This window comes from Hyla sarda, chromosome 4 (assembly GCF_029499605.1).
Source record: "Hyla sarda isolate aHylSar1 chromosome 4, aHylSar1.hap1, whole genome shotgun sequence".
NCBI lineage: Eukaryota > Metazoa > Chordata > Amphibia > Anura > Hylidae > Hyla > Hyla sarda.
Genome location: NC_079192.1, coordinates 36,109,483 through 36,126,029, shown reverse-complemented (window position 1 = coordinate 36,126,029; position 16,547 = coordinate 36,109,483). Strand labels below are relative to the sequence as shown.

At 45.3% G+C, this 16,547-nt stretch overlaps 1 protein-coding gene and 1 pseudogene across 4 annotated transcripts in view; both read right to left on the bottom strand.

The window, feature by feature from the left end:
* SLC44A2 (solute carrier family 44 member 2) overlaps nt 1-16,547 on the bottom strand; it is an 86,591-nt gene that overhangs the window by 17,587 nt on the left and 52,457 nt on the right. For all 4 annotated transcript variants that reach the window (XM_056570540.1, XM_056570538.1, XM_056570541.1 and 1 more), the window contains exons 2-8: nt 14,943-14,991; nt 10,646-10,719; nt 7,449-7,533; nt 5,685-5,769; nt 3,383-3,499; nt 1,352-1,412; nt 857-983 (exon numbers count right to left, since the gene is read on the bottom strand). In XM_056570540.1, coding sequence (XP_056426515.1) covers nt 857-983; nt 1,352-1,412; nt 3,383-3,499; nt 5,685-5,769; nt 7,449-7,533; nt 10,646-10,719; nt 14,943-14,991 — 598 coding nt within the window. The remainder of the gene's footprint in view (nt 1-856; nt 984-1,351; nt 1,413-3,382; nt 3,500-5,684; nt 5,770-7,448; nt 7,534-10,645; nt 10,720-14,942; nt 14,992-16,547) is intronic.
* Nucleotides 632-785, bottom strand: LOC130267949 (U2 spliceosomal RNA; annotated as a pseudogene).

Below are 16,547 nucleotides of genomic sequence, written 5' to 3'. Positions count from 1 at the left end.
GTGTTACACTAAAAAGACGTGCACAGAGGATGCGGTCTATCGCAAGCCCTTCTCCGATAGGAGAGAGGCCCCCCAACAAACCTTACCCTTCACCTCCGGACCAAAAGGTACCTGCGAGGTTCCAGGTTCAATGTCCGTTTTAGCTGAAGCTAATAAGGGACCACAAATGCTCCCAGCATCCCCCTTGGTGTTAGCCAGGGTATCTGCCCGCAGAGCCGATAACGGTAGGTACCCTGCCAAGGCAGGAGTACCCGGGGTGTTTGCAGGGAGGTGAGGAACCTAATTGCCACACACACTTCCCCTAGGTCGACAGGAGGGACACCCAGAAGGGCTACCGCATCCTGACAAATCCTGTGGACACACAACACGCAAAAAGTGACACAGTGAGACAAAAAGAAATAAATAAGTGAATTAGTGCAGATATACTGCCCGGACATCCGGCCGGATCTATAAAAATTTCTCTGATCCTAGCCAGAAGGCCGGGAATCAAGAGGTGAGTGCCACAAGGTGAAGAGATCATGGTGCCCGTGCTTCAACTCAGTGAGCCAGTACACCCAGCGAGTTTCGGCACCTTGGGGTCACCACTCCCCCTAGACCCTCTCAGCCTCATGGCGAGACCCGGAGGGAACAGGAAACTTCGGGGCAGCCATCGAGCTGATTTCTCAGAACCAGCCCCGGAACACCCCGGTACACCTGCCCCCTCCATGCAGCACCCATCCCCACCAGCATGAAACTGATAAGAACAGATACTACACTTGATCTTAGCCAAAAGGGCGAGAATCGAAAAAAATATTCAGTACTCTAGAAGTACTCCCATAGACAGCCACTGAGTACATGGTGCAGGGGAAGTACTCACTTGGCTCCTTCCACCAGGTCACTGACATTGCGCTGCCTTTGGTCTCTTCCATCATCGAACGTTGTTGAGTTTCCAACCATGACCACCCCTTTCTTTATGTTAATAGCTGGGAAGCATCTTCTGGTGACTGAAAAAATAAAAATAATAAAAAATATATATATATGGCGAGATGAGAATGACACAAGAAGTGGGATATAGACAGGAGGGAGGAGCTATGTGACATGGAGTCTAATCCTCCCATCACAGGGTGACATGAACAACAGGGAGGAGCTTTATGACTTGCAGTCTGCTCCGCCCACCACAGGGAGGAGCTTTGTGACATGCTGTCCGCTCCGCCCACCACAGGGAGGAGCTGTGTGATATGGAGTTGCTCCTCCCACCAGTGACACACACAGACAGGAGGGAGGAGCTATATGACATGGAGTCTGCTTCTTCCACCACAGGATGACACGTTTGTTTCCCACCTTCTTTCACAAGGTGGCTACTCCTACTCACATGGTTTGCTTGGTGTTATCATAGCCGGACAGTCTCGGTCTCTTAGCACTTCCACTGGACTCTGGAAAAAGAGGAAAGCGGTGAATAAGGATACAAATTAAATCATCCCTTCATACACCTTATACATACTGCTACATCTCATCTAGCACAAGGTACCTCTATACAAGTGATTTCCAAACTGTGGCCTTCCAGCTGTTTCAAAACTACAGCTCCCAGCATGCACGTGTAATGTCCCAGTACAGGACATGGTCCTGCACTATACTTAGGCCCTGTCAGGTTGAGTCCCTCAGTGACCTGGGGCTCTCCTGCAGTGTCTCCCCTTCTGTTACTGTGATGTTATCAATTCTATGGATAGTCCGTGTCCTAGTGTATAGACAGTATAAAGGACCTGTGAAATGTCACATGTTATGTTATCACATGATGTTACCCAGAGGGCACCAGTTTAACACATGACCCGGAGCTTGACCAATGGGCTTTGGCTCAGCTCCCCTCTATATAAGGGAGTCGGCCATTACAATTCTCTCTCTTCCATCACTTTACTGAGACCAGAAAACACCAGATACCTCAGTGCTAGTGACCCGTACCTGGAAGGCCTCAAATCTACAGTCCCTTCCAGTAAGTCCAGTCTATGTTTGCTGTCACTACTACCTATAGTCAAGTCTAAAGTCAAGATTCTAAAGTCCATTACAAGTATAATTGGTCCCAGCAAGCTGCGAGGTCCTTCTGTGTTCCTGGCCACCTCTCTGGGATTCTGGCCTAGTAGTGAAGATAATAACACCTATCTGACCTCAGTAAAGCCTCCATTAAACCATAACCTGGTTGTGGACTCTCCTTTCACTGCCTAGCTATTGGGATAGCGGAGATACAGTTCGTGCGGTTCCAGTACCAAAAACCACTCTGGCTTCACGAACATCAGGGGTTAACAACATCATGCCCCATCCACCTACACCGCTACACCCCATGGTCCTGCCATCACCGTGAGTCACTACACACAGACAGCCAATGGCGGAAGTTGTAGTTTCGCAACAGCTGAAGTGCCACACTTTGGAGACCACGGCTCTACACCATGATCACATGATTGCATTGGTGGGAGGGAAGAGATAACTCCTCTAAGCATTCTGGGAGTCCCTTATCCAGGGCAGATGAACATCTACACAAATATATACACACACATATATACATACACATTTACACTATATACATTCACAGTATGGACTACAGACATGGGACTGCACATTTGCCTATTTAATAAAATAGTCTATTCCTTCCTCCCAAAAAAAGGCAGCACATCTCCATCCTAAAAGTAGCATTCCTTACAGAGTAACACCCTCTATTCTGCAATACCAGCCATCAAATCTGGTGGTAGACTCCCTTTACATCAACAAGGCTGAGCTGCAATACAACAAGCAACCTGATGTCAAGTGTGGCGCTGTTTTTAGAAGAAAAATAAATGGGCATATTATTCTAACCCGGGACAACTCTAGAGTTATCCCCATGCAGGTGACTATCCTACGAAGAAATAGACCATGTGTAGGAATTAAAGGGGTGCTCCAGTGAAAATTTTTTATTCATTTTTTTAAATCAACTGGTGCCATAAAGTTAAAACAGATTTGTAAATGACTTCTATTTAAAAATCTTAATCCTTCCAGTACTTATCAGCTGCTGTATACTACAGAGGAAAGTTTTTCTTTTTGAATTTCTTTTCTGTCTGACCGCAGTGCTCTTTTCTGACACCTAGAGCAGCATATATGTTTGCTATGGGGTTCGGGACAGTTCCTGACATAGACAGAGGTGTCAGCAAAGAGCACTGCGGTCAGACAGAAAGAAAATTCAAAAAGAAAAGAACTTCCTGTGGAATATAAAGCAGCTGATAAGTACTGGAAGGATTAAGATTTTTAAATACAGTCATTTACAAATCTGTTTAACTTTCTGGCACCAGTTGGTTTAAAAACTTTTTTTTCCCACTGGAGTACCCCTTTAAGGCCTCCCCTTCCCAATCCTTGTTGGGCTACACACTAGACCTCAACATACCTTGGTGAAATTGTTGAAGCCCTCTCTGCAGAATTGCTTGTAGTAGTCAAAATCCTTCTGTGCCGTGGCCACGCCAAGATACGTGAGGAATTTGTCTGGACATTTCTCCACACAGATCTGTGAAAAGAATGAGAATTAGCATGGAGGTGTCACCTATCAATGGCACTACCATAGGAGACAATGCCACCCAGCCATATAATGTCTATACTGGAAGAGGTCGGGAGCAATGCTTAAAGTGAACCTGTCAGCAGGAGAACATGGGTATACATAAGCCTATGGCTGGTCATCAGGATTCTGGGCATACCTTCTTTTAATCTCCATAGTCCTTACCAGTCCCGAGATATAGGACGTTATGTTATTATTCATTATCTTGATGACTAGTCCTATACAGCCATGTGCCTATTTACACCCATGTTTTTCTGATGACAGATTAAGTCATCTGAATGGTCACAGAAAAGAATAATATTCGAACACTTTAAAAAAAAAAAAAAAAAAAAAAAAAAAAAAAAAGTTTGTTGTACTCAGTCCTCACATGCTTATGCCTAAGGGGTACACCCCTTCCCGAAACGTGTCAAGCCTGTCTAAGAAGTGTATACCTCCCTGTTTCTAATGGATTTGCAATAAAGTATACAGCTTTTCTAGACTACTGGAACGTTTGATTGTTCTTAATCTTCATCTTATATGTGACCCTGCGCCTGGGAACTGCTCCAGCAGATCCTCGGGCGCTGAGATGACTAATCTGGATGTGTGTTTTGCATAAGTTTGATGTGTCTGGAAAGATATGGTGTAATCTGGACGGTATGAAATGCCACCGCAAATGAGTTTTTATAAGCGGTTCTTAGTGAGTAAACCAACAAAAGCTCTTATTTATCAGTAGATAGGTATGTCTCCACTAGGCCTGAAACTAAGCGGAGACATCATGTTCTGTCTGATCCCGAGGAGGCTGTTGGAAAGTGATCTGTACAGCATTACATCGAAAGGTAACACCAGTGTATAGAAAAAAAGACAGGCTCCGAGCTCAGCCTCCCCTTCCCTTGTGAAATCCCTTTTTGCAAAAGGTCACAGACAATACCCAGTAACATTTCGCATTCCTGTGAATAGGACAGCTTCTGTCTATTGTTGCCTATGCATCTTGCTGTAAAGCAAATCTTTAAATTCTTTTAAAAGCACAGACAAGTTGGCTGCCTCCAAACTGTACAACAAATTAAAAAAATGGAAAATTTTTATATTCCCAGTGGAAGCAAAGGAAGAAAAATTCAGCTTGGAAATTTTGTTGCAGCAGACTCCTATTGTTTCCAATGGAATTCTACTGCACCGTGCACACAGACTTTCCACTCTGCAAAATTCCGATTCCAGGCTCCGCAGAAAGAATTGACATGTCAATTCTTTCTGTGGATCTGCTCAGAATGGCATTGCCGTCTATGGAGGCTGCATTTCCGGGCAGTCCTTGCACCAGTTGTTGTGTTGGCGCCTTCCGAGGATGGAAGGTCTGCCTGGATATTTTTCCAGCCAAAAATTTGCCGTGTGAATGGGGCCTTGGAGAATGCCAAGAATAATGCATTAATAAAATACCCTCTAGTCATAAGGAATTGAAATACAGTGATCCCTCAACTTACAATGGCCTCAACATGCAATAGTTTCAACATACAATGATCTTTTCTGGACCATTGTAAGTTGAAACCAGACTCAACATACAATGCTACGGACAGTCCAGATCTGTGAAACATGTCAATGGCTGGAAGAACAGACCAATCAGAATGGGCATTCACTGGCGCCCCCTACAGTACAGGGAGGTATTACATGTTCTGTACTACTCTTTACCTGTATTACTGAAGTGCATGCACTGACTGGTGTCTGGTAGCGCCCCCTACAGTACAGGGAGGTATTACATGTTCTGTACACTTTACCTGTACCAGGGTTAGCTGCTCCTTTGGACGCCAGGTGAGGGCGACTCCATGTTACTTTTTTTAGGACATTGTGTGTACTGTACAGGACCTTGTAGAAGTTCCTGTCCTCTACATAGACCAGTGTTTCCCAACTAGGGTGCCTCCAGCTGTTGCAAAACTACAACTCCCAGCATGCTCGGACAGCCAAAGGCTGTCCGGGCATGCTGGGAGTTGTAGTTTTGCAACAGCTGGTCAGAGCTCAAATATTACCACTAGGAAGAGTTGTGTTATCAGAGTCCATAACCAGACTGTACAGGGAGGGATTACAGGGCTCCCAATGATCGACAAAACACTTGATGCCCCAAGATGATAAGCGGAAACATGACTTCTATCAGTGGAGATAAGTCTTCACTCACCTGGGTAGTTGGACATTGGAATTCCAGCAGGACCAGGGGACTGGCGCATTTCATGATGTTGAAGTAGAACAAGAACGGCTTATTCCTGTGATGGGGTAAAGGGTGTGGATGGTTATGCATTATATAGGAAGAGTATAGTGAGGTCACTTTGCTCGGGGTGGGGGTCATGTCATGCACTAGGCATAACAGCGCATTGTTTTTTCCCCCTGGATTGTTTCTTTAACCTTTTAATGACACAGGACTTAAATGTACGTCCTGGTGCCCTGGTACTTAAAGGAGTAGTCCAGTGGTGACCCAGTGGTGAACCACTTATCCCCTATCCTAAGGATAGGAGATAAGTTTGAGATCGCGGGGGGTCCGACCCCTGGGGCCCCCTGCGATCTTTTGTACGGAGCCCCGACAGCCCGCTGGAAGGGGGCGTGTCGACCTCCGCACTAGGCAGCGGCCAACACGCCCCCTCAATACAACTCTATGGCAGAGCCGAAGCGCTGCCTTCGGCAATCTCCGGCTCTGCCATAGAGATGTATTGAGGGGGCGTGTCAGCTGCCGCTTCGTGCGGGGGTCGACACCCGCTATCTGGCCGAAGAGCCAGGGCCCCGTACAGAGAGATCGCAGGTGGCCCCAGCAGTCGGATCCCCCCGTGATCTCTAGGATAGGGGATAAGTTTTTCACCACTGGACTACCCCTTTAATGCACCAGGACATACATTTTACGTACTGTACATGACCGCGAGCATCGGAGTGGTGCTCGCCACATGCACAGCAGGTCCCGGCTGCTATCAGAAGCCAGGGACCCGCCGGTAATGGCGGACATGAGCGAGCTGATGTGCACCATTAACCCCTCAGATGCCATGATCAATACAGATCACGGCATCCGATCATCCAGCATGGCGGCCGGAGGTCCCCTCACCTGCCTCCAGCCGTCTCCAGGGGTCTTCTGTAGAGATGAGCGAACTTACAGTAAATTTGATTCGTCACGAACTTCTTGGCTCGGCAGTTGATGACTTATCCTGCGTAAATTAGTTCAGCTTTCAGGTGCTCCGGTGGGCTGGAAAAGGTGGATACAGTCCGAGGAGACTCTTTCCTAGGACTGTATCCACCTTTTCCAGCCCACCGGAGCACCTGAAAGCTGAACTAATTTACGCAGGATAAGTCATCAACTGCCGAGCCGAGAAGTTCGTGACGAATCGAATTTACTGTAAGTTCGCTCTTCTCTATTGCCAGCATTCACTGTGGCTAGCCATGTAACAGAATGGGAGCTGCCTGGGCAGGAGACCCCATTACGATGTCCACATGCCCTAAAAGAGCACATGGGCAGGGGTTGCCTTCTGCACTGGGGGGGGGGGGGGGGAGCCATACTGGACTATAATGGGGCAGTCATAAAGAGAACCCCTATACACTACTAGGGGGAGATTTATCAAAACCTGTCCAGAGGAAAAGTTGCCCATAGCAACCAATCAGATCGCTGCTTTCATTTTGCAGAGGCCTTGTTAAAAATGAAAGCAGCGATCTGATTGGTTGCTATGGGCAACTGGTGAACTTTTCCTCTGGACAGGTTTTGATAAATCTCCCCCTAGCTTTCCAAACTGTGAGCCTCCAGCTGTTGCAAAACTCCAACTCCCAGCATGCCCGGACAGCCGTTGGCTGTTCGGGCATGCTGGGAGTTGGAGTTTTGCAACAGCTGGAGGTCCACAGTTTGGAGACCTAGTGTATAGGGGCTCTCTTTATGATATACAATATACATTAAGGATGTCATGTCCCTTACTCATAGGGGGTCCCAACTTGTCCGCAGAACTGGCCTTTGCTGTCTGTAGGGTAGATGACTTTCCGTGGATCTCCATACGTCCAGGCTGCGGAAAATGACATTAAACCATAAGGACTCGCATGTTACACCGCCATAATATCCCCATCCCCCCCCCCCATCAGGTCCGTCAATATCTGTAGAAGCCCCCTCACCACTTACAGGATTCCTGATTGCTGACTAATCTCTGTTTGCTACAGTGTGTCAGTGCAGGGTAAGATGCATCAGCTCACAATCCGGGCACTGCATAGGCCGGAAACAATGCTATCAAACCTTCATCTTGGAGGTATACGGCCTCTGTGTGGATTTTTTAACATCCGAGGGTTACAGACGTCCAGACAGGTCATCAAAAGTTTAGATCCTGGGACCCTCTAAGATCGAAAGTAGAGATGAGCGAACTTACAGTAAATTTGATTAGTCACGAACTTCTCGGCTCGGCAGTTGATGACTTTTCCTGCATAAATTAGTTCAGCTTTCCGGTGCTCCGGTGGGCTGGAAAAGGTGGATACAGTCCTAGGAAAGAGTCTCCTAGGACTGTATCCACCTTTTCCAGCCCACCGGAGCACCTGAAAGCTGAACTAATTTATGCAGGAAAAGTCATCAACTGCCGAGCCGAGAAGTTCGTGACGAATCGAATTTACTGTAAATTCGCTCATCTCTACTCCCAGGCTTTGTGTTCTTTACATCTTTCAGCATGAAATAGGAAAAGACTGAGGGGGACTATGAATAGCGGTGACAGGGGGAAATGCAGAAAATTATGCCTTAGTTTTATATTTTTTTTTCCTGCAACTACCAGAGCCCCTTGTATAAGATAATTCCTACCCGGACAAGCCAAAGAGTTTTTTATTTTACTAAAAAAAATAAAAAAATAAAATAAAAAATATTGTCATCTATTAGGCGGAGTGGAGACAGGCTACAAAGACTGTCTTAGGGTTCACATCACGTTTTTGCCATACTGTTTTCAATCCGTTTTTCTAAAGAAAACCGTATGGCAAAAAAACGGATGGAACAGTATGGAAAAAAGTAAACCGTATGCGTTTTAAACAGTATACGGTTTTTAAAAGTGCATACAGTTCCGTCAGTTTTTATAGAAAAAAAACCCCATACGTTTTTGAAAATTTTATCCACCTTTTCCAGCCCATGGGAGCACCTGAAAGCTGAACTAATTTATGCAGGGTAAGGCATCAACTGCCGAGCCGAGAAGTTCGTGACGAATCGAATTTACTGTAAGTTCGCTCATCTCTAATCGCAAGTTATAAGCCAGTGAAGCACCGCAGCGTGCGCTTCACTCCCCAATTGCCAATCAAATCAGAGTGTGACGAAGCCGCTGGTCAGGGAGTGAGATACACAATGCAGAGCACTTCCCCAACCTATAACCCGCCGCAGCGGATATCAGGACTGGGACTATGTTTTTTTTCAAATTACATGAACGATTAAGGGTACATGCAAAACTATGGAATAGGGGCCCGGGACACCCCCTGTGTAGCAGGCACCGCCATAAGGAATCGGCACTCAGGATTTTTGCCACCCCAAGCGAAAGCCAATTTTGCTGCCCCTTGACCCCACCCATTGTCTCCACCCTTTGACACACCCCACCTTACTACTGGGGTGACACATTGTAACAAACCTCCTTACTAGGGTGACACACTGTAACAAACCTCCTCCTCATGTAATCTCCTTACTACTGGGGTGACACATTGTAACAAACCTCCTTACTAGGGTGACACACTGTAACAAACCCCTTCCCCATGTAATTTCCTTACTACTGGGGTGACACACTGTAACAAACCTCCTCATGTAATCTCCTTACTACTGGAGTGACACACTGTAACAAACCCCCTCCTCATGTAATCTCTTTACTACTGGGGTGACACACTGTAACAAACCACCTCCTCGTGTAATTTCCTTACTACTGGTGTGACACTAACAAAACCCCTCCCCATGTAATCTCCTTACTACTGGAGTGACACACTGTAACAAACCTCCTCCTCATGTAATGTCCTTACTACTGGGGTGACACACTGCAACAAACCTCCTCCCCATGTAATCTCCTTACTACTGGAGTGACACACTGTAACAAACCTCCTCCCCATGTAATCTCCTTACTACTGGAGTGACACACTGAAACAAACCCCCTCCCCATGTAATCACCTTACTACTGGAGTGACACACTGTAACAAACCCCCTCCCCATGTAATCTCCTTACTACTGGAGTGACACACTGTAACAAACCTCCTCCTCATGTAATCTCCTTACTACTGGGGTGACACACTGTAACAAACCTCCTCCCCATATAATCTCCTTACTACTGGAGTGACACACTGTAACAAACCCCCTCCCCATGTAATCTCCTTACTACTGGAGTGACACACTGTAACAAACCTCCTCCTCATGTAATCTCCTTACTACTGGGGTGACACACTGTAACAAACCTCCTCCTCATGTAATGACCTTACTACTGGAGTGACACACTGTAACAAACCCCCTCCTCATGTAATCTCCTTACTACTGGGGTGACACACACTAACAAACCTCCTCCTCATGTAATCTCCTTACTACTGGAGTGACACACTGTAACAAACCTCCTCCCCATGTAATCTCCTTACTACTGGGGTGACACACTGTAACAAACCTCCTCATGTAATCTCCTTACTACTGGAGTGACACACTGTAACAAACCCCCTCCCCATGTAATCACCTTACTACTGGGGTGACACACTATAACAAACCCCCTCCTCATGTAATCTCCTTACTACTGGGGTGACCGGGTTTTGCCGGATGGCTGGCTTACTTTATTGCTGCGGCAGAGTGGCACCCCCATCAAGAGTGCGCTCCAGGCAGCTGCCTATTTTGCCTATAGGCAGAGCCGGCCCTATGACCACCTAGACATGCGCCACCAACATTAAACGGCAATATAGTTCTCCAAAAGTAGTATTCTGCCAAAAAGAATGAACATGTTCCTCCTTTCGGCGGAGTTCGGAATTTGAATTTCCGATACAAAAATTCTGCATAATCCAGCAAAAGCCACTTGTTTACAGACAGCAAGCAGAGATTTTGCAGGTGGTAAGGAGTCGAAATATACGGTGTACCCCTTATACACAATGATACAGAATCGGAATGTAGCTTAATAGCCAGGACCCCACAATTTTGCACCAACTCACCAACAATCCCAACAGCCACATACGCGATAATGGCGAGCACTATGAGTATACAGCACAGGATGTCCGTGCAGCTCCTGTAATACAGAGAGAAGGGTCAGTAGACTGGACAGTGGCTACAAATAACAGTATATAGAGCCCCCTAATAATACCACACAACATCAGCTGAACTGATAAAATCTTAATCCTTCCAGTACTTAGCTGCTGTATGCTCCAGAGGAAGTTGTGTAGTTCTATCCAGTCTTACCACAGTGCTCTATGCTGCCACCTCTTTTCAGGAACTGTCCAGAGCAGGAGAAAAATTCCTATACCAAACCTTTCCTGCTTTGGACAGTTCCAGACACTGACAGAGGTGGCAGCAGAAAGCACTGTGCTCAGACTGGAAAGAACTACAAAACTTCCTCTGGAGCATACAGCAGCTTATAAGTACTGGAAGGATTAAGATTTTTTTGATATAGAAGTAATTTACAAAATCAGTGGAAAAAAAACAACTTTCTGGCTCCAGTTAATTTGAAAGAATGTTTTTATTTACCCCCCCCCCCCCTCCAGGTCGCTTAGACCCCAACCAATCAAAATTTGACATGTCTCTAGAACAGTGGTCAGACCCCTATCCGTCGCTTTAACGAATTGGGAGAAGAGCAGGCCAATCGCGTTCTCTCTCTGCGTCACATGACTGAGACAAATTTGCATTGTAAATCTATGGGATGGTCTGTTGTCAGCATAGAGCAGTGGTCTCCAAACTGCGGACCTCCAGATGTTGCAAAACTACAACTCCCAGCATGCCCGGACAGCCGTTGGCTGTCCGGGCATGCTGGGAATTGTAGTTTTGCAACATCTGGAGGTCCGCAGGTTGGAGACCACTGGCCTAGAGAAGTGCTAAGCTATATAGTAGATTTAGCGATCGCTCGGGGTCTAACCTCTCAGACCCCGACCAATCAAAACTGTTGAAATGTCTTAAAGAGACAAATGTTATTTAAAGCGACAGGTATACTTTAGCATTATTTATAGACTGTGAAATGTTATCCCAGTGACATAACAGGAGAAGGTGAGTCACCCGTTATCACAGCCTTCCATGCGGTGACCCCGCCTAGTGCATCACACCCGGTCAGGGCTATATCAAGTCACACGGAGAACGGGCACGTGGTACTGTAACGCACAGGGTACGAGGACTAATGACTGTGTAGCACAATGTTTTCCCAGTGTGCCTCCAGCTGATGAAAAACTACAACTCTCAGCATTGCAATACACTGACAGCCAAAGGCTCTCTGAATATTCTAGGATTTGCAATTTTTGCAACAGCTGAAGGCACCCTGGCGTGTAGCAAGTGCTCAGCCATGGAATGGCAATTGTGCCTTAAAGGGGTTATCCAGGAAAAAACAATATATAGAGGATATATATATATATATATATCTATCTCAACTGGCTCCAGAAAGTTAAACAGATATGTAAATTCCTTCTATTAAAAAATCTTAATCCTTTCAGTACTTATGAGCTTCTGAAGTTGAGTTGTTCTTTTCTGTCAAAGTGCTCTCTGATGACACGTGTCTCGGGAACCGCCCAGTTTAGAAGCAAATAGCAAACCCCATAGCAAACCTCTTCTAAACTGGGCTGTTCCCGAGACACGTGTCCTCAGAGAGAACTTAGACAGGAAAGAACAACTCAACTTTAGAAGCACATAAGTACTGAAAGGATTAAGATTTTTTTTTAATAGAAGTAATTTACAAATCTGTTTAACTTTCTGGAGCCAGTTGAGATATAAAAAAAAAAGTTTTTTCCTGGATAACCCCTTTAAAGTGTACCAAGCTTTTAGGGTATAAAGTAAGGGCATGGCTGTATAGGGCTTTTTATTCTGAATCCATACAGACCTCATTAGTAAATTGACACCTCCAGAGATTAGAGTTTAAATAAAATATGCAAACTAGGCTTTGGAGTCCAATGGGCGTTTCCCTTGACCGCTAGAGTCCAGCACAGTTCAGCCCCTTCACCAGTCAGTCACTCCCCTCTGGGTGCTGGCCACCTCCTCTACCCCACTGATTGACAGGGAGAGTAACTGGTAAAGGGGCTGAACTGTGCTGGACTCTAGCAGTCAAGGGGGAAGGGGGGAGGGGTGGGGTGTGTTGGGAACGCCCAGTGGACTCCAAAGCCTAATTTGCATATCTTTTTAAACGCAGATATCTCTGTACTAGAGGGGTATGTTAGGATTCAGAATCTAAAGCCCTAAGCAGCCAGGCCATATTTTAAGAAAGGAACTGTCCAGAACAGGAGAAAATCCCCAAAGCAAACATATGCTGCTCTGGACAGTTCCTAAAATGGACAGCAGAGGTCAGCAGAGAGCACTGTGGTCAGGACATCACAGGAAATGCATTTCTTTTTTTTTTTTTATTTCCCTTTTGTATACAGCCCCTAAAAAGTACTGGAAGGATTAAGATTTTTTTAATAGAAGTAATTTACAAATCTGTTTAACTTTCTGGCACCAGTTGATTTAAAAAAAAAAAAAAAACTAAAGGATTCCACGGGAGTACCCCTTTAATCCCCCCCCCTTCTTATTTTGCCACAAGGCACCTTCTTCAGTTAAAAATTCTTTCACACTGGTTCCTATCCATTTCTGGGAAAGTTGAATGACAATACATGTGGCCTCTATGATAGCTCCCACAGGGTAGGGTGGGGCAACCGGCTTTTCTATGGTCAGTCATGATGCTAGACAGCAAGAGACCAAGGTCTCTTTATCATCCAGCTTTCCCAATGCCCTCAATGACAAACCTGCCTAGTGTCACCGTAGTGTTAGTGAGGTGTTTGGTAAAGCAGAGATACACGTGACGGAAGCCATTATTGCCCGTCATATGAAATTTCCTTCATCTCTTTCAATGGGGCAGAAATGATATAAAAATGGCATAAAAGAAAACTTATGATGTATTAATGGAGATCCCTTTAAGGCTTCCTATGAGGCACTTAAGGCTCCTTATGACGGCAAACCGCACTTAACGGATGGCCGCAGTAGGAAACTCAGTATCGATTTTCTCTTCATGTCGTGTCTGGGAAAAGGGAATAGGATTTCTTCATTCTTCGCGAGAAGTGGACATTTTGTCTTAAAGGGAACAGGTCTTTTAGAACAAGTTCTCATCTGGCAGCACCATGTTAAACGGCGGGAGGAGCTGAGCAGATTGATATATAGTTCTGTGGGGAAAGATCCAGTAGAACTCGTGTTTTATTCATTTACATCCCTTCTCTATCTGAGCTTAGGAGTCCAGTGGGCGGTGCTACTTGGTAATTGACAGTTATCTTTATGCACAATCATACAGGGAAGCATAGACAAAGAACCTTTTGGGGGTAGTTCAGACATCTACTCAAGGAGAAACATTAACCCTTTGGCCCCTCACTTATACAGGAAAGGCTTGGACTGAGACCGCCCACTGGACTCCTAAGTCCAGAATGAGCAGGGATCTCTTAATAAATTCCAAGTCCTACTGAATCTCCTCCCATACACCTATACATTATTTATATATATTATCCTCCGCTTATCTTGCTCTATAACAAGACACTGGTAGATCGGACTACATTTTCATGGTGGGAGGTTCCCTTTAAAAAAGGTAGTGGTCTCCAAAATGTGGTTCTCCAGATGTTGCGAAACTAAAACTGCTTAAAAACTCCCATCAGCATTATGTTTCACTTCCACTGAGATATATAGGAAAATTATTAAAGGAAATCTGTCATCAGTCTCACCCGCTTTAACCTGTCATACAGACTTGTAGTGGGGGGCGATACTGATCAGTATCACCTGCACCCGTGTGACAGGTTAGTGCGGGCGATACTGATGACAGATTTCCTTTAAAGGGTACTCTAAAATAAAAGGTTTTCAAATGATCTGGTGCCAGAAAATGAAAACAGATTTGTGAATTACGTCGATTTAAAAATCCGAATCCTTCCAGTACTTATCAGCTGCTGTATGCTCCAGAGGAAGTTGTGTAGTTCTTTTCTGTCTGACCACAGTGCACTCTGCTGACACCTCTGTCCATTTCAGGAACTGTCCAGAGCAGGAGAGGTTTGCTATGGGGATTTGCTCCTACTTTGGACAGTTCTGGACACGGACAGAGGTGGCAGCAGAGAGCACTGTGGTCAGACTGGAAAGAACTACACAACTTCCTCTAGAGCATACACCAGCTGATAAGTACTGGAAGGATTAAGATTTTTTAAATAGAAGAAATTTACAAATCTCTAACTTTCTGGAATCAGTTGATTTGAAAACAGTTTTTTTTCCACCGAGTACCTCTTTAACATCTAAAAATAAATAAATAAAAATTACCTGTTATGTATGGGGCCCTTGAAGCTTGGATCATATTTCCTCGGTTCTCCTAAAAATTAAGAAAAATATTTGGATTAAAGACAGCAAAAGAGAAGTGTTCCCCCTGCTGCAAGCTCATATGCACTAATACACCCCCCCCCCCCCCAATTTGTCACAGTCCCCTGATGAACCATCACTTTCACACAGGGAAACACGTCAGGGCAAAATATTTTTTATGTCATCACTTGTTTATAAGACACTTTCAGGGTTTTAAAACGGAGTTATATTCTGGTGTATCATGTTTTTTTGCCTTCTAAGCACCTGATCGTGTAACATGACATTACATCTCTGATCTTTTGGGGTGTGAAACTTTGCGCAAATTTGTACAGGCGCTTGCACTAAACGTTTTGAGCAAAAACGACACATGCAAAATCTTGCCACTCTGCGCTGGCACAGGGATTGATGACCCCCCCCCCCCCTTGAAAATAACTAATATAGATAATATTTGTGCCAGTTTTGCAGATCAGCATTTGTTTGTGATCTGGCAAAAAGGTGTCAATTAATTTTTTGGCGCCCCCTACTGGCACTTTGATGGCAACCAGTGTCACTTTGATGGCAACCAAATCTGCCTAGTTACGTACCGTAGGACATATCATTACATAACTACCGCTCAGGAATATGGAAAAGCTGAGTGACCAACTCCAATGCATCACGCTTTTCTAGGATCCATTGTATAGCCCTTTAAATTTACTGTATTATATTTAGCATTTGCCAAGTGCGCGCATTTCCCGCTCCGCCCTCTACATATTTTGCCCTGTGATCGCCAGCTGTATATTAAATGACCAAGAATTATTCCCTTTGTGCGACCAAGAACACAGCCAAAATTAGAGAGCGAAGAGCGGAGCTGGGGAAGGGGGTAATCAGGAATAACCCAGAACTTGGCAGACATAAAATTATACATTACACAGCAAGACAGCTCAGTGTAGAGTAGCGTTTTCCAACCAGGGAGACTCCAGTTGTTGGCATGCTGGGAGTTGTAGTTTTGTAACAGCTGGAGGCCCTCTGGTTGGCAAACACCCATGTAAAGGACTCCGGTTGAGAAGTCATATACCGTGTCCACCTCCCTCTGGCCTGCAGGGCCCTTTAAATCCCCCCCCCCTCAAAATTTTGCATCCCATTCCATTATAATCACACAGCAATAGTTTCTACGCGGATATAAAAAAAAAGAGAAGGAAAACACTTAAAGAGCAACTCCACCCAGACTGAATTCACACTCTTATGCTATGAACATGTGATAGCCTGGGGGGGAGTAGGGTATGGGGAGTGTAGCTGTGCTGTGACTAAAGGGTGCTTGTTAACCCTTGCTATTCATGACGCCAGGGTGAGGGCTCCTAAGTAACGCTTGTCCTACCGCCACCCTTCCCAAGAGCGATAGGGAGGTAGATAATACAATGTCCACAACCGGAGAGTTTTCTGAAACAGGTATAACTTTTACTGAAGATTTTCTCCAAGCTTCATAAACGGAACAGTCTCTATGCATACAACTGCTTTCTTTGGAGATTGACAAAGGTTGGGACTTTAGCAATTTAGAGTCTTTAAAGGAGTAGTCCGGCGCACACTTTTCTC